This window comes from Erythrolamprus reginae, chromosome 5 (assembly GCF_031021105.1).
Source record: "Erythrolamprus reginae isolate rEryReg1 chromosome 5, rEryReg1.hap1, whole genome shotgun sequence".
In the NCBI taxonomy this organism is placed as follows: domain Eukaryota; kingdom Metazoa; phylum Chordata; class Lepidosauria; order Squamata; family Dipsadidae; genus Erythrolamprus; species Erythrolamprus reginae.
In genome coordinates this window covers 72,370,879-72,395,207 of record NC_091954.1, presented here as the reverse complement: position 1 = coordinate 72,395,207, position 24,329 = coordinate 72,370,879, and the positions used below count along the sequence as shown (strand labels likewise).

The window sequence follows — 24,329 nt, the reverse complement described above, 5'->3', positions numbered from 1 at the left end:
ATACAGAATAATTGGTATATTACATTTCCTTTACCCAAAGAGGTCATCAAACCATCTCCTTAGAGTTTGGAAACTATTATAGAACTATACTGTACAGAAAAGAAATGATGATTTTGAATACACAGAGGCATACCTTTGAGTCATACATTTATATTAAAAATTGAAGCTGAAAACACGCAATGAGGTACACTGGCTTTTTATTCCATGCATCTATTTGATAGTCATTTGTTCCCAATTGTTATACACTGTTCAATACAAAAAGAAATCAAGATTGCCTCAAAGCAGGGAGGAAAAGACAGCACAGAGGATAAAATTATAATTCTATATGACATATAAACATAATTTCCAATAACCATTAGCCAACATATCGATTGTACCGTAACTGGACCCAGCAAGTAAGAATAGAGTGTAAGAATCATGAAAATATGCCAAAGAAGGCTTTTCAATCAAAAGCTTATCTCTGGTTTGCATTGCTTTATTATTCTTATGCTGTGCCACTGTCAACCCCTTCATCAGGTAGTTACAATATTGTAATGCCCTTGTACAGAACAGTCAAAACACAGCAAGAAAATTCACACTAATTCATACATGGCAGTACTGTGTCATAAACTGAATGAAATGAATTGATTTATGGCTTTTGGTTTGAAAAAATTAAGAACTAAATCTAGATTCTGCTATTTCTTTGTAGTCTGTAAGATTCTATCAAAGAATTAATACAACAATAACTACTATTTCCCTTTTCTATTACAAAACTGCATCATTTTTTGTGCTAGCTGGTTCTATGAATGAAAATTCAGCATAATATGTGAAAAAATATGGTGGCTCCCTTCCAGTAAACAGAACTCTTGCTTCCTTGGAAAAAGGAGAGTTAATATTATCTATGTCTTAGTATCTATTCCCATAGTTCTGATCATATCTCTTAATATTTAGGGCTGTGAACTAATGCTCCAGAAGCCCAAAGTAGTACTCTTTATTGGGGCAATAGAATACAGCAAGCCTTTTAAAATGTCCAAATTCACCTGAGAATGTTTTCACATTTAAAAGAAATGTTTAACCTTCACATTTAAGAGAAAACTTTAAAAAGGTAATCACCATATACTAGATAATCAACTATGTATGTTGGACCAATATTTAAAATGGATTTTATCAACATCCAAGAGTTAAAATTAATTATTCTATCGTTCTTGAAACAAAACATGCACAGGTCTGTTGTAATAACACAACAAGCAACATCTCTGCTTAGAGTCAGGCTACATCGTGGTTTAATATAACTATTGCCTATGTACCTAACTTTATAACAGAAGGAGAACTTTTTGTATTGACTGTTTTTCCACAGTGATCATAACTTCTAGCCTAGCTGTCAGTTTAACTATTATTAGCAATAACACTGCTTAATTTGGATCTCTTTGCGATTGTGAGATTTTATTTATTAAGACATTTTTAATCTGTGCTTTAGGGAATGCTATGAAGTTAGAAGGGATAAACAGAACAATTGAACTGGAAAAAGTAGGATGACCACACTTATTATGGTTAAAATTTCTGTTTCAAAAGTTTTTCTGCTTGTTCACAGTTGAACAAACTATTTTAGGTATAATTTGGTAAAATATATATCTAGAAGAATCCTTTTATTGTATTTAATAACTAAAAACATGGATTTCTAGCCATTTGGAATGTTTGTAAATTTGTAAATCAATAACAAATATTATCACCCAAAATATCTGCTAGATATTACATTCTTAGGACCCCCAAATTCATTCTGCTATCTCCTAATAAATAGACCTCTTTGGATATGGGCAAGTTAAAACATGATTTCTTCAGTTTAATGAGATATACAAGCTACAGATTAGCAGGAGTGTGTAAGACTTTGAAACCCCTACTGAATACTCATCCTAATTGTTTCTTAAATCATAAAATAGTCTCTCGAAGAATTACATTGTGCAGCATGTCACTGGAAATGAGGATAAGTGCAAATACCAAAAAAGAAACAACCAGTATCTATACAAAGATAATTAAATTGAACACATTCTCCACTAATGTAGACTTCTGAGAAGAAACTATTTTATTGGTCAAAGACATGCTTGGCATGCACAAGATTCCAAGCTCAATATATGCAATTAAATTATCACAAAAAAACCCTTCATTCTGGATCCCAGATAATGTTTGCCTGCCAAATTGATAAGTCCTACACTACCATATTCTTTTTCCAGGGTAACAAGGCATTAGCGTGGAACTTCTCCTAGAAGAAATAGTGGGCTAATGTTAGCCATGAGATAACAATCCTAAGTGCTTCATTTCAGGAAAAAAAACAGCATGCAGCACTTTGCCAATGCTGACACTCTTATTTTGCCATTTTTTTAAAAAAAGGAACATTCTTCTCCATATAGCCATCCGTGGGCTGTTAAACTCTAACGTGGAGCCATAGGGAGGACATGTCTTTATTGCTAACACTACTTACAAAGCAGATACTTGTTTGGAGATTATCCTCATAATGCAGACACATAATGTGCTGATAAAAGATTTTCCAGAGTGTTTATGAAAGATTGGGTGAAACTAAACAGAGAAAAGGCTGCATGATAGTTGTTCTTGTCAGTTTAAAAAAATGCCTAGATCAAGCATCAAATAATACTTCTGAATCGGGGATTTGCCATGGACCAGGCAAATGCAATAATCTTCCTAGACATTTGGGGTTGGGCCCGTATACAATTGGAATGCCATTGATGGAGAGTGTAGCATCAAAGGCATATAGGTCTCCCTAAAAAGGTAGTTCTTCCTTGGGAAAATAGGCAGAGAATCTACAAGAAGCAACGTTTTTCTGAACACGCAAAACTCGGTTCATTCAGATATAAAAGCTTGAGGAATCTCTTATTTTAGCAGGAGATGCCACTTCAAGTGAGCAGGCCTGAATTCTTTCTATTTCAATCCGACAAGATCTCATAGTGTCATGGACTGCAACAAGGAACTTAATGCATGCTGAAGCATCATTTGTTTCTTATATACTTTACACTGATGGCACATGCAATTTTTATCAGAGTATGCCATGTTTGTTGTCCATAGGCTGCTGCAATTGAGTTAAATCAGTGTGCCCTGTGTAAGATTATTGAATTGCATTATACGTAGAGCACTTTGGTTACTATTCCTCCTGGGGTATAGGCCACAGCGTAGCTGAAGTAGGACTGGCATGCTGCAGTACAACAAGCCCTATCATTAATCTACAGAAATTATAATAAATAATGAAATAATTTATGATTCATGTAGTCCAGCTACAGAATTTTTAAAGCATGGAATAATTTAACTCATACAATACTGTTCTTTAATATTAGTAAAGTATTTTTCTACATTTTGTCACTAGGCTATTCATCTTTTTAAAAAAATCATATCAAATCAAATGTAAACAAACAGCAGCACAATATCAACCCATGCCTGCCTTTCATTCTGCAGATGGGGTGAAGGGTGCTTTTGACACTAACTTAAATCCTGCTACATTCACCAAAAGGCCTTCTTTCTTAATGTCATTGTTTCGCCAACATGATGAAGGAAGGAAGCATTGAAAGATAATGATTAACACTTTGATTCAAAAGCCAGACTTCAGTGTTACTTGTTTTGCCCTTCTTGAACATTTTAATTATAGGAAATAGAATGAATGGTAAACCATATTTGTAAAAAAAGGAAACAGGGATACCAATCCAGATCCACAATACAAATATGACTTAATATTCCTTCAAGCCATTTCAAAGAGCATTTTTACCAATTGCCATTAAAAAAAAGTTATGAAACTTTCCATCAAGCTTAATAAGTGACCAGTTCTCTCCTATCAAAACCACTCTAGAGAAAACAGTAGGAAGACAAATTGTGTAGCCTACACTGGACTAGTCCCCAGCTGTAGGGGGAACAGTTCTAATTTCTTCCTTCAGGAAAGTCTTTAGGATATATAAAATATATCTTCCATGGCTTGTAAGTTCAGCATTAATTTGACATATATATACTGTATATTGAATTGAAGGAACCAAATGAAAGGCAAAACATAAAGAAAACACACTAACAGAGCAAAACGGTATGTACACCTATCCATCAATCTTTCAATACTTTTATCTGCTGTCCACACACTAGTATGATGATGATACAGAGAGAAGTTGTAATTGCAGTTGTAAGATTTTTGCAATCACCTAACAATAAAACTAACCACTAGTTTCCAGTTTCTTATGCTGAGGAACAGCATCTCAGTTACTCTTTCCCTGGGATGTGAATACTTTATGTTGAAAAAGTTACACTGGTTATAGAAATGACTTTTTGCTTATAGGTTATCTCATGCACTGTTTTAGTGAAATCAATGAAGTTGCTGTGTTTTTAATCTGTCAGCCCTTCAGAGCCATATGGCCAAGTAATGACAAATTCTATTCTGTCTATACATGCTCTCTTAAAATTCAAAATGATTCTTTTTCAGTTTTCTTTCTATTTTTGTAACCCATTATTTTGCCTATGGACAGTGATCATCGATCAGTTAAAAAGTGTTAAAATGCCAAAAATATGGTACAATAGTTCAATTATTCCATAAAATACATCCCTGCCATTCATGATTGAAATGCTCATTGAGAAACCAATTCATCAGAACATTTCTCCAAAGATTCAAGTTATTGCAGATCATTTAGTTGATGGGGTGAAGAAGCAACTTCTCAAAGACGGAATGAAAAAGGTTTTTTTTTTCTGAGTGGAATCAAAATGCCAGTTGATCAGCTAAATGAGGCTAAAGGAGATTTATCATTACAAGGTTGCAGAGTTGCAAACTTTACTGGTTCTCACAGTCGCATCAGAACAGTCTTCTTCTGAAGATTCACCACCTGAGTCTCCAAACTGCCCAGGATTCTGCATTACAAAGAAATAGAAGCAATTCAAATTATCTATTGGCATTTCAGGTATGCAATACAGTGTTCCCTTGATTTTCCCGGGTTCGAACTTCGCGAAAAGTCTATACCACAGTTTTTCAAAAATATTAATTAAAAAATACTTCGCAGGTTTTTCCCCTATACCACGGTTTTTTCCACCCGATGATGTCATATGTCATCGCCAAACTTTCGTCTGCTTTTAATAACTATTTTTTTTAATAAACTTTAATAAATAAACATGGTGAGTAATAATCTAAATGGTTGCTAAGGGAATGGAAAATTGCAATTTAGGGTTTTAAAGTGTTAAGGGAAGGTTTGTGATACTGTTCATAGCCAAAAAGAGTGTATTTACTTCCGCATCTCTACTTCGCAGAAATTCGACTTTCGCGGGAGGTCTCAGAACGCATCCCCCACGAAAAGCGAGGGAACACTGTATTTTTATTTGGCAGGTTAAAATAGTTCCCTTCCATGCAAGCTAAAAATATACACGAGCCAGGTATGCTGAAGACTGACAGCTGATATACATTTTAAGAACATATATAATTGTGATGGTGAACCTACGGCACATGTGCCACAGTTGACACACAGAACCCTCTCTGCACGCATGGGAGCTGTCACCCAGCACAGCTCTACTTGCAAATGTGCAGGCACTTCCCACCAGACAGCTGATTTTTGGAATGCGTGGGAGGGGAGGGGTGCAGGTGGAAAGCACACACATGTGCAGGGGTGTTGTGTGTGCATGCGCAGAAGAGTGGGGGAGCACAGGAAGGTAGGCCTTGTAGGCCTAAAATGGGGCACTGGGGGTGTGGTGTTACCCCTCACCCCCTTCTTAGTCCCAGGCGGCTGCAAGTAGGCCTACGTAGGCCCAAAATGGAGTGTGAAGGTGCAGCCTTCCCCCCCACAGAGTGTTTTTGGTCCCAGGCGGCTGCAAGTAGGCCTACGTAGGCCCAAAATGGAGTGTGAGGGTGCAGCGCTCCCCCCCACAGAGCGTTTTTGGTCCCAGGCGGCTGCAAGTAGGCCTACATAGGCCCAAAATGGAGTGTGAGGGTGCAGCGCTCCCCCCCACAGAGCGTTTTTGGTCCCAGGCGGCTGCAAGTTGGCGTACTTAGGCCCAAAATGGAGTGTGAGGGTGCAGCGCTCCCCCCCACAGATCGTTTTTGGTCCCAGGTGGCTGCAAGTAGGCCTACTTAGGCCCAAAATGGAGTGTGAGGGTGCAGCGCTCCCCCCACAGAGCATTTTTGGTCCCAGGCGGCTGCAAGTTGGCCTACTTAGGCCCAAAATGAAGTGTGAGGGTACAGCGCTCCCCCCCACAGAGCGTTTTTGGTCCCAGGTGGATGCAAGTAGATCTACTTAGGCCCAAAATGGAGTCTGAGGGTGCAGTGCTCCCTCCCACAGAGCGTTTTTGGTCCCAGGCGGCTGCAAGTTGGCCTACTTAGGCCCAAAATGGAGTGTGAGGGTGCAGCGCTCTCCCAGACAGAGCGTTTTTGGTCCCAGGAGGCTACAGGGAGGCCTATGAGGCACAAAATGGTTGTGTATGTATGGGGGCGCAGAGGGGAGCATGGGTTGCGTGCGCATGTGGGGGGGGTCATGCATGCATGCACAGGGCCCCTGCATTGCATTATGGGTGCTGGCATGTGCACGATGCCAAAAAGGTTAGCCATCACTGATATATAGGAACACGTAGGTCACCCATGCATTAATTGATTGAAAGACCTGGTTAAAAAACACCTAAATCATGTGTAATATTCCTAAACAAGGGAGAGAGACTGTTTCTAACCTCATAACCATGATCCTCTGGACATAATTTGCCAAGTGACATCTGTGTTTTCACCCTGCGTACAGCACTCTCTTTATCTGAAAGTCCATCAGACTGAGTAGATATCTCAATGGGGATTTCTGGAGTTTGTGACAGCATGTCATCGAACCTCTCAGCCAAACAATCTTCCCGTCTATTAGCCAGCTCATCCAGACTATTGGAATGGTCACTTGTATTGCCTTCTTCCCCATCAGAGACAGAGAGGTTCTCGGAACTAAAGGTTGAATAGGACTGGCAACTACTGATGCAACGATGTGGCCTGCAAATGCATTAATATTTTAGTCAGTTTTGATTCAAATGCTGCACACAACTGATTTTATGCACTGTATATGCAAATCAAATAACAAGTAAAGGACCATTCACATTTTCTCGTGGACCACTGCGAGGCTGCCTCCCATACACCGTGCCAGAGAGAGAAACCCAGGCGGGTGAGAGGGGGGAACCTCCCGCTCCTTTGACCGAAAGGCGTCTGCTGCTGCTGCTGCTATCTGCTGCCTCTTCCTTCCCATGCTGAAGGGCTCCACTCTCTTCTTGCTCACTCGCTTTGTAGCTGGCGCCTTTCCTTCACTGTGGTGACTCCTCGGTTTGGCTGAAGCCGAATTGATCTGGCTGGGGCGAAGTGCCCCCTTCTGCCTTTGCGCGCCCAGGGAGGCAACTTCGCGCTGGGTGTATGGGAGGCAGCGCAAGGGAGTCACCACAGCGAAGTGTTTTACTCTCTCTCCAAGCGCCCAGAGAAAGGAAAACGCTCCGTTCACTCTGGACTGCCAAAGCCTCCTTAAGCACCACCGAAAGGCTCCTCTGGCAGCCCAGAAAAGCCCAAGATGGCCGGGATTAAAGGGGGAATGGCAGGAAACTGGCTGGGCCTTTGTGCCACTCTGAAATTTCTTGGGAAATTTTTCCGGGCTCAGGTTCTTAGGTACAAAATGGTTCTTAAGAAGAGGCAAAAAAATCTTGAACACCCGGTTCTTATCTAGAAAAGTTCTTAAGTAGAGTTGTTCTTAGGTAGAGGTACCACAGTATATAAATTTGATCTGCAAAAAGGATCAAAGTAATTCTTTCCAAGTGATATCTTTTCTTAGAATTTCTTATACATGTATATATTGGTAGATATGGTAGAAAGATCTTTCCCGTTGATTTCATCTGAAGATGTTATTCACAGTGATGAGTTTGCACATAACTGTAATTTTTATTTTCATGTCTGTCCGTTCACCATTAATCATATTCCAGTGCTTATCAGAGAGATCACTGCGGCCCTGTGATATGCAACAATGATATGCAACAGTTTGTTGCTAAAAGAAGCAAGTGGTGTTGTATCTACCTCTTACTTCCCACATGTCTTAGGTCCGATACAATACACACATTTGACCATATTGTTTTATCCTATAGACAGGTGAAACTCGAAAAATTAGAATATCGTGCAAAAGTTCATTTATTTCAGTAATGCAGCTTAAAAGGTGAAATGTAATATATGAGAGAGACTCATTACATGCAAGGCAAGATAATTCAAGCTGTGATTTGTCATAATTGTGATGATAATGATGTACAGTTCATGAAAACCCCAAATCCACCATCTCAGAAAATTAGAATATTACATGCAATCAATAAAAAAGGATTGTACATCGAACAATATTGGACCTCTTAAAAGTATAAGCATGCATATGTACTCAGAACTTGGTTTGGGCCCCTTCTGCAGCAATTACTGCCTCAATGTGGCATGGCATGGAAGCCTGTGGCACTGCTGATGTGTTATGGAAGACCAGGATGCTACAATAGTGGCTTTCAGCTCTTCTGCATTGTTTGGTCTCATATCTCTCATCTTTCTCTTGACAATGCTCCATAGATTCTCTATGGGTTTCAGGTCAGGTGAGTTTGCTGGCCAATCAAGCACAGTAATCCCTTTATTAAATTTTTTCTGGTAAAATACCTAACAAAAATATTTCAGATTTTAACTCAATAGTCTTTTTCAGTATCTTCTCAATCCATATTTGAATTTCCATCCAATGTTTTTGGATGGAAATTTAATTGTTCATATAGTGACTGCTGCTAGAATTATATATGCATAAAATTGGAAGCTGAATAGAATACCAACCAAAAAATGAGCCGGGGTGGCGCAGCAGGTAGAGTGCTGTACTGCAGGCCACTGAAGCTGACTTGTAGATCTGAAGGTCAGCGGTTCAAATCTCATCACCGGCTCAAGGTTGACTCAGCCTTCCATCCTTCCGAGATGGGTAAGATGAGGACCCGGATTGTGGGGGCAATAGCCTAGCTCTGTTAAAAAAGTGCTGTTGCTAACATGTTGTAAGCCGCCCTGAGTCTAAGGAGAAGGGTGGCATAAAAATCAAATAAATAAATAGAATGAATAAAAAGAGAGGTGTTAAGGAAGATTATGGACTGTGCTGAAATGAATAGATTACACTGAAAATTAAAGATAAAGAAGATTCAGAATATTATAAAATTTGGGGGAAATTTTATGAATGGATTGAAAATGAAAATAGCTGAAATAGATAATTAACTTGAAAATAATGTAAAAGAATAAGAAATTGGATGGTAGAAACCCAGATGACAAAAAGATAAATGGTGGCAGCATTAGATAACTATGTAACACAAATTTAAAGTAAGATTTATATTATTTTAAATATAAAAAATTTATTATTGTTTGTGATGGAGTTATGATTGATGAAATTAAAATAGAATTTTAGGCTGTTTCACTTTTTAAGATGAGAAAAAAATTATGCATAGTGTTAGGCATTGATGTTGTATTTTAATTTATGTATGTTTTTTAAGGTAGAGAAAAAAATAAAAAAAATTATACCCAAGCACAGTAATCCCATGGTCATTGAACCAGGTTTTGGTACTTTTGGCAGTGTGGGCAGGTGCTAAGTCCTCTTAGAAAATTGAAGTCAGCATCCCCATAAAGCTTGGATGCGGAAGGAAGTATGAAGTGCTCTAAACTCTCCAGGTAGATGGCTGCATTGACCCTGGACTTAATAAAACACAGTGGACCAAAACCAGCAGATGACATGCTCCCCAAATCAAGACAGGCTGTGGAAACCTTTGCGTATCATTTGCAAACCAAGGGCCCAGACTATGGAGGAAGAGTGGAGAGGCACACACAGCAAGATGCTTGAAATCTAATGTGAAGTTTCCACAGTCTGTGTTGATTTGAATTTTTGAGTTGAATTTTTCGAGTTTTGCCTATACAGTAGTACCTCTAGATATTAGTTTAATTCGTTCCAGAATGGAGCTGGTATGTCGATCAGCTCGTATCTGGAACAAATGGCTTTAGACTTTGTTTTTCCCTGTGGAGATAACCAGAAGCAAGGGTTCTTGCGCCACCTAGTGGAAGCTCAGCTCGTATCCCGAATTTGAGCTCGGCTCTGGAACAGAAATTTTGCTCCCATAGTGGCTCGTATCTTGGAACACTCGCATGTGGAGCAGCTCGTATCTAGAGGTACTACTGTACTTTGTTTCTAGAATACAGATGGAGAAGTAATTCTTTGGATGAAAAACGTAGCTAACAATGTCAAAGTCACAAGTTTTCTTTATGTAGAAATGAAATTAAATCATATGAAATTCAAATAATCAATAAAATAGTCAGATTGGGTTTTCTACCTCTGTCTCTGTGGAAATTCCACTTCACTATCTACTTCTCCTTCTTCTTCTTCTGAAGAATCATCACCATTCTGGTAGGGCAACAAAAGAGATTATTATTTGCCAAATAATTACAAATGTGGAGATTTCAATTAAAAAGCAACCTCATAAATGTACAATTTTCAGGAAGAAAAAAAAACTTTAAATGTCCTTCTCTTCAGCAGAAACTATAAAAACCTTGAAACAGTGTGATTAAGCCAACAGCATGAATGAGAAAACAGAACATAGGCAAACAAGGTTATTCTTTCAAGAATTCTGAAGGCCTCACCTTCGGAATGGATCGAGTTTTACCCAGCAGTCCTGGCGTGCTTGCAAGATGGGAGGAGCCAAGCGGAGACACTGACCTGTGGCTGCTGAATTCACCTTCTTTATTCTTTGCAGGAAACTCCGAATTTGCATACACTGAATTTGCATACAATTGTCCTTCCGGCTGTTCTAACCCTGGATCAAGTGATTGTTGTTGATTGGCATCGTTTGCTCCCAGTCTGCACTGCGGACAGAGACTGTATGTATCTGTTTGGCAGCATTCCCAATAATCAGCTTTATTCTCTCCATCTTTCTTTACCTCCAGATTTCTCCTTGAATCGGCTTCCATAGCAGCAGAGATAAGATCAGGGCTAGAGCCGGACATCCTCCGTTGGGCATGATTACTAAGAGGGCTGCGGAGGGCAGCGGCAGGACCAAAGTATCGTAAGTTGTTAGCACAACTGGCTATGTCTTGTCCATGTATATTGAGTCGAAGGTGATGATGGGGATGGTGGGCATGATGGTGAGTTGGCTGGCCCAAGTCATCCTGTACTGGCTGATTTTTCAAGACTCCGGTAAACTCATTGTAACTGCCTTTGCTATTTCCTCGCCGGTGGCGTGGTTTGCTGCGGTAACGTCCTTTGTTACTAACTGTGGTCATTTTAGGACTCCCTGAGAGAGGAGAGCCGCTAGGGGCCACTTCAGTGTTGGATATGCCATCAGATTTCAGCAAGTCTGGTCTGGAAAAGAATGCAAAATCATCCAAGTTATAGGTGGTCTTGCTTTCCAACCATTCGTTCAAAGTCATTATAATGGCGCTGAACAAGAATGATCATGAACGCGGATGAATAAACGTGTCCCAGGATAATGTTGCAGGATCCAATCTGGGTTGGTCACTGGGACACCACTAAGTATTTTTGTGCTGAACAATCCACAGTAATTTGCTCAATGAATGTACTGTAGCTGGAATTGATGTCATAAGTCGGATAGAGTCATGTGATTTTTTTTCACTTTATAATTACATCATTGGGTAACAGAGTTACGTACGTTACACAGAGTTACACTGGTAACTGATGCAATTATAAAATGAAAAAAAATTATAAACTGCTCATTGCAGCTGTTAGGTGAAGATTACCAGCAATATGAGCCGGAGTGGCACAGCAGGTAGAGTGCTGTACTGCAGGCCACTGAAGCTGACTGTAGATCTGAAGGTCAGGGTTCAAATTTCATCACCGGCTCAAGGTTGACTCAGCCTTCCATCCTTCCGAGGTGGGTAAAATGAGGACCTGGATTGTGGGGGCAATCTGCTGGCTCTGTTAAAAAGTGCTATTGCTAACATGTTGTAAGCCACCCTGAGTCTAAGGAGAAGGGCGGCATAAAAATTGAATAAATGAATGAATGAACGAACGAACGAACGAACGAATGAACGAATGAATAAATAAATAAATATACTTATTTTTCCTAATGATCTAGGTGGGGAAATTTAATCTTAATCACTTTATCTGATTATTTGAACATATCCAGTTATTTTCAAATCAATTAGATAGCAAACTATATTTATATGGGGAATCCAGAGCATGATACCATTGTATTTTGAGACTGAAGGATGCCAATGCATATTTATTATTATTATTATGCACTTCAGTGATCAGAAATGGGTATTCAAAAGAATTCAGGAAATCATTATGAAAATAATAATTTAATAATAATTTATTAGATTTGTATGCCGCCCCTCTCCGAAGACTCGGGGCGGCTCACAACAAGTGATAAAACAATATTGTACAGGCACAAATCTAATATTAAGAAAAAACTAAAAACCCTATCAATTTAAAAAACCAAACAGCACATACATACCAAACATAAATTATAATAAGCCTGGGGGAAAGGTGTCTCAAATCCCCCATGCCTGGCAGGTATAGATGGGTCTTAAGTAGTTTACGGAAGACAAGGAGGGTGGGAGCAGTTCTAATCTCCGGGGGGAGTTGATTCCAGAGGGCCGGGGCCGCCACAGAGAAGGCTCTTCCCCTGGGGCCCGCCAGACGACATTGTTTAGTCGACAGGACCCGGAGAAGGCCAAGTCTGTGGGACCTTATCGGTCGCTGGGATTCGTGCGGTAGTAGGCGGTTCCAGAGGTATTCTGGTCCAATGCCATGTAGGGCTTTAAAGGTCATGACCAACACTTTGAATTGTGACCGGAAACTGATCGGCAGCCAATGCAGGCCACGGAGTGTTGTAGAAACGTGGGTGAATCTGGGAAGCCCCACGATGGCTCTCGCGGCTGCGTTCTGCACGATCTGAAGTTTCCGAACACTTTTCAGAGGTAGCCCCATGTAGAGAGCGTTGCAGTAATCGAACCTCAAGGTGATAAGGGCATGAGTGACTGTGAGCAATGACTCCCTGTCCAAATAGGGCCGCAACTGGTGCACCAGGCGAACCTGGGCAAACGCCCTCCTCGCCACAGCCGAAAGATGATGTTCCAATGTCAGCTGTGGGTCGAGGAGTACGCCCAAGTTGCGCACCCTCTTTGAGGGAGTCAGTAGTTCCCCCCCCAGGGTAATGGACGGAGAGATGGAATTGTCCTTGGGAGGCAACACCCACAGCCACTCCGTCTTGTCTGGATTGAGTTTGAGTTTGTTGACACCCATCCAGTCCCCAACAGCCTCCAGGCACTGGCACATCACTTCCACTGCTTCGCTGACTGGACATGGGGTGGAGATGTACAACTGGGTGTCATCCGCATATTGATGATACCTCACCCCATGCCCTTGGATGATCTCACCCAGCGGTTTCATGTAGATATTAAATAGCAGGGGGGAGAGGACCGACCCCTGAGGTACCCCACAAGGGAGAAACCTAGAGGTCGACCTCTGACCCCCCACTAACACCGACTGCGACCGACCAGAGAGGTAGGAGGAGAACCACTGGAGAACAGTGCCTCCCACTCCCAACCCCTCCAGTCGGCGCAGAAGGATACCATGGTCGATGGTATCGAAAGCCGCTGAGAGGTAAAGAAGCACCAGGACAGAGGACAAGCCCCTGTCCCGGGCCCGCCAGAGATCATCCATCAACACGACCAAAGCAGTTTCCGTGCTGTAACCGGGCCTGAAACCCGACTGTTGAGGCCCTAGATAATCGGCTTCTTCCAAGGACCGCTGGAGTTGGAGCGCCACCACCTTCTCAACAACCTTCCCCATAAAGGGAAGGTTGGAGACTGGACGGTAGTTATTAAGCACGGCTGGGTCCAGGGAAGGCTTCTTGAGGAGGGGGCGCACAAGTGCCTCCTTATAAGGAGCTGGGAAGGACCCCCTCCCCAAGGAGGCGGTGACAATCTCCTGGACCCAGCTCCATGTCACCTCTCGACTGGCCGAAACCAACCAAGAGGGACACGGATCCAGTAAGCAGGTGGCAGAACTCACAGCTCCAATGGCCTTGTCCATGTCATCAGGTGTCACCAAGTCAAACTCTTCCCAGACAGATGGACAAAGACGTTTAGCCCCAGTCACCTCGACTGACTCATTGTCAGCTGATACTGCTATGCAATTGGAGTCGAGTTCCGCTCGGATCCGAGCGACTTTATCAGCGAAAAACGAGTTAAATTCCTCAGCACTGCCCTGCAAGGGTTCCCCAACTCCCCCCTGATTTAGAAGGGAGCGGGTCACCCTAAACAGGGCAGCCGGGCGGGATTCCGCTGATGCAATCAAGGCGGCATGGTACACGCATCTTGCCGCCTTGAGCGCCACTTTGTAAGTCTTAATAAAAGCTCTTACAAGTGTTCAGTCGGATTCGGACTTAATCTTCCTCCATCGCTTCTCTAGACGTCTCTTCTGGCGTTTCAACTCCCGGAGCTCCTCGTTGAACCATGGAGCTCTACGGGGTCTAGTGCCACAGAGAGGTCGCAGTGGCGCAATTCGGTCAAGAGCCTCCGCTGCAGCCTTGTTCCAGGCCTCAGCAAGAGACTCTGCCGAGCTGTGGACGAGCGAATCTGGTAAAACCCCAAGCGTAAATATGGTCCTGTTTTATATTTTTTTTAATCCTGAAATAAGTGCTTGGCCTTATTACCATGTCTTCAAAAGCCCATTTAAGCTTATTATTAGGAGATATCTTATGTTGGGGGAAACAGGGTACTATAGTACTCACCGTTTAGTCTGACCCCCAGATTTGTGGGAGAGTCCTCTTCTCTTCATTAATTTTTCCATTGCATTAGCATGGATTATTGGCCTGACAGGGTGACGCTTATAAGTTCCAGGATACTTTTTTTCCACAGCTTGTTCCCGTCTATATGCAACATTTTAAAAAAAATCTTAATTGTCTCTTAGTCAAAGGTTACTCAAAGAAAGTAACTTACAACATGCTGTAAGCAAAGTATGTTAAAATATACATTTGCCAGTTGGAAAAGCATAATTCTTCTATAAGGCATCAATCAAAATTGTCAGAAATTCCACATATTCAATAACCCAACAGCACTATCATTTTCTGCAAATGAATACACCTTTCTTATTTGCAACTTTGATCAGGACAATAAAGTGCTTAAGAAGAAGAATAAAGATTCCCCCAGTTTTGGAGTCAGTTACCCTGGTTTAGGAAATTATGTTTAAAGAAACCAAAATTCTTATAAAAATAAAACATAGATGAATATACGTACTTGAGGAGCTCTTTTTCGCGAACTTCCAACTGTAACATGATGGCACTGAGTTCCATGTAAAGATTATTGGCTCTTTCAAGTTTTCTTTCATAATGTTCACGAATGTCCAAGGCATGCCTAAGGGGAAAAAATGAGCTGACAGTCTCAACTACATCAACAGCTAGTCAAAAGCATATATTTAAGCAACATTAGTCTCAGTGTAACTTTTAAAACAGACAAAAGTTATGAAAATATTTGAATGCTGACAAAACACAAACATGGTTTATTTAGAAATAGTTAATAGCACGAGGTCTCTTTGTCAAAACACAAGAATTCAGGTCCTTCTAGTAAAAACAATTAGCCTATGTGTTAGCAAAAACTTCAAAAGAAAAGGATTTAGGGGTAGTGATTTCTGACAGTCTCAAAATGGGTGAGCAGTGTGGTCGGGCGGTAGGAAAAGCAAGTAGGATGCTTGGCTGCATAGCTAGAGGTATAACAAGCAGGAAGAGGGAGATTGTGATCCCGCTATATAGAGCGCTGGTGAGACCACATTTGGAATACTGTGTTCGGTTTTGGAGACCTCACCTACAAAAAGATATTGACAAAATTGAACGGGTCCAAAGACGGGCTACAAGAATGGTGGAAGATCTTAAGCATAAAACGTATCAGGAAAGACTTCATGAACTCAATCTGTATAGTCTGGAGGACAGAAGGAAAAGGGGGAACATGATCGAAACATTTAAATATGTCAAAGGGTTAAATAAGGTCCAGGAGGGAAGTGTTTTTAATAGGAAAGTGAACACAAGAACAAGGGGACACAATCTGAAATTAGTTTGGGGAATGATCAAAAGCAACATGAGAAAATATTATTTTACTGAAAGAGCAGTAGATCCTTGGAACAAACTTCCAGCAGACGTGGTTGGTAAATCCACAGTAACTGAATTTAAACATGCCTGGGATAAACATAGATCCATCCTAAGATAAAATACAAAAAATAGTATAAGGGCAGACTAGATGGACCATGAGGTCTTTTTCTGCCGTCAGTCTTCTGTTTCTATGATTCAGCAGATTTGGACTAAGGAGGTTGGAGAGTCTGAGAAAGACTCTGATAAGTGCTCTGCTTGAAGGAAGAGATGGGGACAGGGCAGTCTGACAGTTATCAATTGTCTTTGGAGTAAGACATCAGTGAGGCAGAAGAACAGCTGGAGCCTGTTCCCAGTGTGAGAATGTGCAGAGTTGCCAGACAAAGGGAACAGTGAGGAACGAGGATCAACTTGGAAGCAAGGCCACAGGGCGATGAATGGCCCCTCCCATAGGGAATACAAAAGGAGCAAAAGGGAGGGGTGTTTGCAGGAGACAATTAGTTCATTTGGCTGAAGGTAGGTTCCTGCATTCTTGCCAAGTATTATCTCTTATAGAAAGAACTGCAGAAAAAGCAATTGCTGCCAACCTGCCTTCCATTGAGGACCTGTATACTGCACGAGTCAAAAAGAGGGCGGGGAAAATATTTACTGACCCCTCACATCCTGGACACAAACTGTTTCAACTCCTACGCTCAAAATGTCGCTACAGAGCACTGCACACCAAGACAACTAGACACAAGAACAGTTTTTTTCCGAACGCCATCACTCTACTAAACAAATAATTCCCTCAACACTGTCAGACTTTCTACTAAATCTGCACTTCTATTCTACTAGTTTTTCTCATCATTCCTATCACCCATTTCCTCCCATGTTGACTGTATGACTGTAACTTGTTGCTTATATCCTAAGATTTTTATTAATATTGCTTCCTCATTGCTTATTTGACCCCTATGACAATCATTAAGTGTTGTGCCACATGATTCTTGACAAATGTATATTTTATTTTATGTACGCTGAGAGCATATGCACCAAGACAAATTCCTTGTGTGTCCAATCACACTTGGCCAATAAAATTCTGTTCTATTCTATTCTATTCTATTCTTATAGTGTGGAGTCTGAAAGATATCAGCTTGGTAGCTCTCCAACCCTGATAAAGATTTGTATTTGGGAAATATCTTGAAAAACTGTTTGCCTGGAATTTGCTGTAGAAGAATGCACTGTAAACTAAATAAAAGGGATTTTATTGGGACATGGAGTCCGCTTTGTGCTTTTACAGAAGCCTAGATCAGACCACCTTTCTTATTCTAACAGTCATTGGGACTACAGCACTCAGAAATTAAGGAAATATAATCTCAACACATCTGGTAGAGACTGAATTGAAAAGGGTAGATTAGACACTCCTTAAGGAGGGCATATTTATCAACAGACAATTGCCATGATAATTAAATCCATCTCCCAGGTTCAGAAATTATGTACAGTGTTCCCTCGATTTTCGCGGGTTCGAACTTCGCGAATAGCCTATACCACAGTTTTTCAAAAAATATTAATTAAAAAATACTTTGCATTTTTTCCCCTATACCACGGTTTTTCCCACCCAATGATGTCATATATCATCGCCAAACTAATAATTTTTGCAAATAAATAAAAAAATATATTATTGTTAATAAATAATTATGTTTATAAATATCAGGATCACTAAGTGTCTTATTCAATGGTGAGTACCAGTAATAATGGTGAGTAAATAGTTGTTAAGGGAATGGGAAATGGTAATTTAGGAGTTTAAAGTTTAAGGGAAGGCTTGTGATACTGTCCATAGCCAAAAATGGTGTATTTACTTCCGCATCTCTACTTCGCGGAAATTCGACTTTCGCGGGCGGTCTCGGAACGCATCCCCTGCGGAAATCGAGGGAACACTGTATTTGAATTGCTGCTACATCTGGGAAAGATGTACTAAGTAGATGGATTCTTAATTTTAGAAAAATACTATGATTCCTCCAGAAAAGGCAATAATAAATAAAATTTACGTTTGCTCCGAGATGGATAAACTTACATTGGAATTACGAGGTCAAAAGGAATCAGAATATTATGATATATGGGAACAGTGGAACAAATGGATTGAATTAAGAAAAACAAACAGGAAGATCATATGTAACAGTTAAAGCTAGCAGTAATGGAAAATGTAAATATGTAAACAAAAAGATATAAAAAATATGCAATTGTAAATAGAAATATACAATTTTATTGATTATTATATTAAAGAAATAATTGAATGAAAGTACTGTGATGAAATGTAGATATGTGATTGTTTATTTTTCTTTTTTTATGAATCAATGCAGAATTACTAAAAGTATAACTAGGTCATTGTTTTTAAAGAAAATATTTTCAAAAAACCCAATAAAGTTGTTGTTTTTTAATCTAATCACTGTAACCTCAATAAATACAGACCTGAGTTCTTCTCTTCTACGACGAATAAGTTCTTCATCTAACCGGTGTATACAAGTACCTTCACTTTTAATCTTTTCAAAGTGCTTCTTTACTTCTTCTCTCCATTCAGCCTATTCAAGCAATTTTACATTTACATGGTTATACTTCATAACTCAGAGCTTTGGTGATTGCAAAAAGAAAGATTATGTTGCATTAACATATGAGAAACAAAGCTGAGCTACTGAATATTCAACTTGTTTCTCACCCTTGAGTTACTTAAATAAAATATTATCAAGGCACAAAAAGTATGCATAGTACAAAGAAAACAGGTAAGGGGATTTTAATACCTCTCTAAAAACATTACAAGAAGGGATTGCCCAATGAGACTAATTGAAAGGAAAAAAAGCAATTAACTTGTGGAATTTACAAATTACCGGTAATATAATTAGCATTAAACATATGAGGGTTACTAACATGGATGTAGAAAATAGATCTGTTATGCACTCTTAGTTTTGAATAATCAATTATATATTTAAGATAGAAGCAGCAAATCTCCAAATACCACCAGTTGCAAGAAATCAGTAATAGGAAAAAGATATATATACTGCTCAAAATAACAAAGGGAACACATCCTAGATCTGAACGAATGAAATATTCTTATTGAATACTTCGTTTTGTACAAAGTTGAATGTGCACAACAGCATGTGAAATTAATTATCAATCAGTGTTGCCTCCTAAGTGGACAGTTTGATTTCACAGACGTTTGATTTACTTAGAGTTATATTGTGTTTTTTAAGAGTTCCCTTTATTTTTTTGAGCTGTGTGTGTGTGTGTGTGTGTGTGTGTGTGTGTGTATATGTATACACACATCTACAAAAATATATATATATATATGTGTGTGTGTGTGTGTGTGTGTGTGTGTTTTTTTTATGTCGGATCACCCTGGTATATTGAAGGAACGTCACAGCTCCTTTTTGCCTCTAGACCCAACCCAGGACCATTTCAAGGCAGTTAATTTATTCATAGCCGACAACTATATTCTGTATGTAAATATTTACAGCAGCACGAAGCTTACAACTTCAACTTCAACCTGATGATGGTGAATGTGATTTCACCAAAACTCAAAATATTACACAGGGCAAAACCCGAACTCAGAACAATCTACATACATATATATATCGGTCTTGGTATATTCGGGTTTCTTCCCGTGTAGGATTTGGAAATTTCTGGCGACGTTTTGACAAGGTCCCACTCATCATCTTCAGGCTGATGTTTCTGTCCTTGTTCTAAGGTGTTCGCCTTAGAACAAGGACAGAAACGCCAGCCTGAAGATGACGAGTGGGACCTCGTCGAAACGTCGCCAGAAATTTCCAAATCTTACATGGGAAGAAACCCGAATATACCAAGACCGTCATACCTGTACCCGTGAAAATCTACGAAAACAAATATATATATATATATATATATATATATATATATATATATGTATATATATATATATATATATATATATATATATGGCTTTGGTCTGATTGAAGCAGTCTTTTCTAAAGTCCTTATGACAAGCTGTCAAACTGAATTTGTTTCTAGCAATAGTTGTTGAATTACCTGAGACTTAAAATAAGTCTCCTGAGGGGTAGCCAAAACATCAGCCGACGCTATGTCAAGGTGCATAAGTGTCTGTCGAAAAGAAGGCCGATTCCGCGGCTTGCTTTGCCTGCCAGATAAAAAAAAAAAAGGATACCATCCAGTAAACTAAATTGGCCTTAGCCTCAATTGGTTTTTTTTTCCTTTGAAGATTAATTTACAAAAGAATATTGATTTTTATATTTATTAGAATAACCCAAAAAGGATAAATACCAACTAAACGATATATCATACTAAAATAACAATAAATTTGGTGTTTTTCTTACTGTATATAGTTTTTTAATTAGCTTTTTATAATAGTCGTTTTATGTTTCTTCTTTTTAATTTTTTTTATTTTTTTATTTTTTTATTTATTGGATTTGTATGCTGCCCCTCTCCGTAGACTCGGGGCGGCTAACAACAGTGGAAAAAACAACATGCGACAATCCAATACTAAAGCAGCTTAAAACCCTTATTTTAAAACCAATCATACATACAAACATACCATACATAAATTGTAGAAGCCTAGGGGGAAAGAATATCTCAGTTCCATGCCTGACGACAGAGGTGGGTTTTAAGAAGCTTACGAAAGGCAAGAAGGGTGGGGGCTATTCTAACCTCTGGGGGGAGTTGGTTCCAGAGGGCCGGGGCCGCCACAGAGAAGGCTCTTCCCCTGGGTCCCGCCAAATGACATTGTTTAGTTGACGGGACCCGGAGAAGGCCCACTCTGTGGGATCTAAATGGTCGCTGGGATTCATGCGGCAAAGGCGGTCCAGGAGATAACCTGGCCCGGTGCCATGAAGGGCTTTATAGGTCATAACCAACAGTTTGAATTGTGAATTAATATTCTAGTCTGTATTCTTTTAGCATTTTTATGTTTTCTATGCCACACTAATACCTCAATATTCATAGTATTCCTTCTTTATCACTAATTTTTACTTCAAGCTACATAAATGCACACTTTGCATCTGGACATCACTGAATGGACAGCAACAGAATACAACATGATACATATTGGAAAAGTCAGTCGAAGTAATGATATTTCCAACAGTAATATGTGGTTCTGGAAACAAGACACACAGGAGAGGGGAAGAAAATAGATTTTACTGAACAATGGCTTTAGAGTTGGAAAATTATCACAGATTGAAAGAATAAATCAGTCTTGGATAAAATTAAAACAGACCATAGTAGTTCCTTCAAACAATGATCTTCAAGCAGAAACTCACATTAGGCATGAAAATGAACAAATGGTGGACTGGGGGTGGGGGTGGAAACAATTTGCAAAATGGAAGGAAATAGAAGGGATAGACAATGGATAAGATGAATAGAAAAGATCAAGATCATCAAATGTTTTTAAAAGAGCCATGAATTGTGATTAAAGATATCTTAAGATGTAAGGCATGGGGGATTTGAGACATCTTTCCCCCAGGCTTATTATAATTTATGTTTGGTATGTATGTGCTGTTTGGTTTTTAATTATGATAGGATTTTTAGTTTTTTAATATTAGATTTGTGCCATTATAATATTGTTTTTATCGTTGTTGTGAGCCGCCCCGAGTCTTCGGAGAGCGGCGGCATACAAATCTAATAAATTATTATTATTATTATTATTATTATTATTATTATTATTATTAACCAATTTCTATATATAGATACCATATTGGGTCTGATTCAATTACACTAATCTAATTGTGAATTACAGATCCAAAAAAAATCAGAGAAATTAATCAAAGAAATCCACAAATTGAAATAAATTATATTTACTATCTCATTACACACGACAATTTATAATGAATTCATAATAATACTCATTCTTTTAAACTTTTCAGTTTTACCAAGCCATCAAATGATTTAGATTAGATTAGATTTATTGGATTTATATGCCGCCCCTCTCCGCAGATTCGGGGCGGCTCACAACAATAGTAAAAAACAGTACATAGTGACAAAATCCAATGCCCACCAATCCAATTACAATTTTAAGTGAAGAAATTCATAAAACAATCCCAATATATATAAAAAACAAGCACACAATCAATCAAACGGCAAAACAACATGGGCAAGGGGGAGATGTTTTAGTTCCCCCATGCCTGACGGCAGAGGTGGGTTTTAAGGAGTTTACGAAAGGCAGGGAAGGTGGGGGCAATTAAGATCTTATTGTTGTAATTTGTGAAAACAGATATCATATTGTTAATAATCCATTTTACTTCCAATTTCCAATTTCTCTCTATATTAAGGTACAATATAAGGAAATACGATTTTACCAGGTTTGCTTCATAAGAATCTTGAATCCATCTGGGCAAGTGGAGGGTACAGGAAGATGCAAACTATTACTGCCTACACCCCAGATAATGGCTGAAGAGTCTACATCTTTGTATGGAATTTCTCCAGTGAGAAGCTCCCACAAAACCACTCCAAATGACCTATAGGGAAAACAATATTAAAATCAGAAAAACTATTGAAATTTATTTATTTGTTTGTTTGTTTGTTTGTTTTACTATATTTTTCAGAGTATAAGAAGCACTGGAGTATAAGACACACCTTAGTTCTGGGGGAGAGAAACAAAGAGAAAAAAATTACCTCTGCCTCCCAGGAATTTCCCCCTCAGTAAACAGTAAACAGTACTGCCTCTGCCTCCCAGCAATTTGCTTCCTTGCAGTTTTAATTTCATTTTCATTTTAGCATGTGGGCCTGAAGTCTCAATCAGCTGAGGGTGGGATGGCAGATAATCAGTTGTGCTAATCAGGCTTTGCACTGTTTGCTGCAAGGAGGTAAATTTCTAGGAGACAGAGGCCAAAGGGTTGGGTGGCTGGGTCGAGCTACATTCAGTGTATAAGATGCACCCAAGTTTTCACCCGCTGAAAAATATGGTATATTGCCACCTATTCACCCATGGTGATTCAAGGTGGCTTACAGAATATAAAACCACATTGAAGACAATAAAAACTAACAAAAAGAATCAAATAAATTAATATAGTACAATGCAACAAAAACACCCCCAACCTCCCATCCTGGCAACAGCATTGTTTATGGTCAATAACCAACAAAGTATACTCAAAGGTTCTTTTTCAAAAGGCAACTAGATTTTTCTTGTTTTACTTTTTGCCTTTTTCAAAAATACTTTGGGACAACCATGATGTGGATGACTGAGAAGCTCTATAAATAACCAGCAAAGTAGTTACAACATAGGACAACATATAACAGTAGATTCAAATACAATACAAAGCAATAAAGGCTTAAGGACCTGCTAATTAAAATTTACAGGTATAAAAATAAATCGTTGAGATAAATGTTAGATCTCCTACAGCAGAATTGTTTTGCAAAAAGCATAGTGCAGAAAAATATTTATCAAAAAGAAAACTTTATCAAAAATAAAATCTGCCAGCAACCACAAAACATGGAAACACAAAATAATGCATTTTTAATACAAATACTGAAATAGGCAAGTAGTTAGAATAGTATTACTTGCCATAGATCTACTTTTTCAGAAACTGGTTCATTACGAATCACTTCTGGAGCCATCCAAGCGACTGTTCCTGCAAAGGACATTTTTGTACTCTTATCGCTGAGTTCTTTAGAAGTACCAAAATCAGAAATTTTCACCGCATCATTGTGGGTAACTAATACACTGAAAGAATAAAATACACAGGAAATTACATGAGAGACTCATAGTAAGGACTCATTCCACCCTTATTTCAAATTTCAATTTCCTTTATCTTCTCATATTGTATTAACTCCGTTTACTCACTTGGGTGACTTGAGATCTCTGTGGATAATTTTATGGAGATGTAAATAATTCATTCCGCTAGCAATTCCAGTGGACCAGTCTACAAGCAAACGAGGTGTTACCTTTCTACCTGCTCGCAACACTTCATACAATTGTCCATGTGCACAGTATTCCATTATTATACAGTAGCAGGGTGCCTGTGTGCAAACGCCCCTAAAACAAAAAATAACAATAGATGTTTAAAAAATCAAAATCAAAGCAATGGGGAATTAAGAAAGAAAATAGTAAAGAGAAGTTTCTGATTAACGTTTCTACAGAATAATCAAGAATACTACCTAAGAAACCATTATTGCTTATTTATTTGCCATTAGACCTATAGATGCAGAAAATTGAACAGTAAACAGTACATGATTTCCCTAGAGAACAGATTACATGCATCCTTGAAGTGCATGAAATTGTACTGACAGCAATGACATTT

General features: G+C 39.2%; 1 protein-coding gene across 3 annotated transcripts in view; it reads right to left on the bottom strand.

Annotated features, from left to right (window-relative positions):
• Nucleotides 1-180: 180 nt before the first annotated feature.
• MAP3K13 (mitogen-activated protein kinase kinase kinase 13) overlaps nt 181-24,329 on the bottom strand; it is a 46,590-nt gene continuing 22,441 nt past the window's right edge. The window contains exons 5-15 of one of the 3 annotated variants that reach the window (XM_070753100.1): nt 23,873-24,064; nt 23,594-23,752; nt 22,389-22,547; nt 20,110-20,218; nt 18,523-18,632; nt 15,236-15,352; nt 14,731-14,868; nt 10,616-11,333; nt 10,309-10,379; nt 6,658-6,955; nt 181-4,860 (exon numbers count right to left, since the gene is read on the bottom strand). In XM_070753100.1, the coding sequence (XP_070609201.1) occupies nt 4,759-4,860; nt 6,658-6,955; nt 10,309-10,379; nt 10,616-11,333; nt 14,731-14,868; nt 15,236-15,352; nt 18,523-18,632; nt 20,110-20,218; nt 22,389-22,547; nt 23,594-23,752; nt 23,873-24,064 (2,173 nt within the window). In that variant the 3' untranslated portion in view covers nt 181-4,758. The remainder of the gene's footprint in view (nt 4,861-6,657; nt 6,956-10,308; nt 10,380-10,615; nt 11,334-14,730; nt 14,869-15,235; nt 15,353-18,522; nt 18,633-20,109; nt 20,219-22,388; nt 22,548-23,593; nt 23,753-23,872; nt 24,065-24,329) is intronic. The other 2 variants (XR_011559214.1, XM_070753101.1) reach the window with 2 other exon arrangements.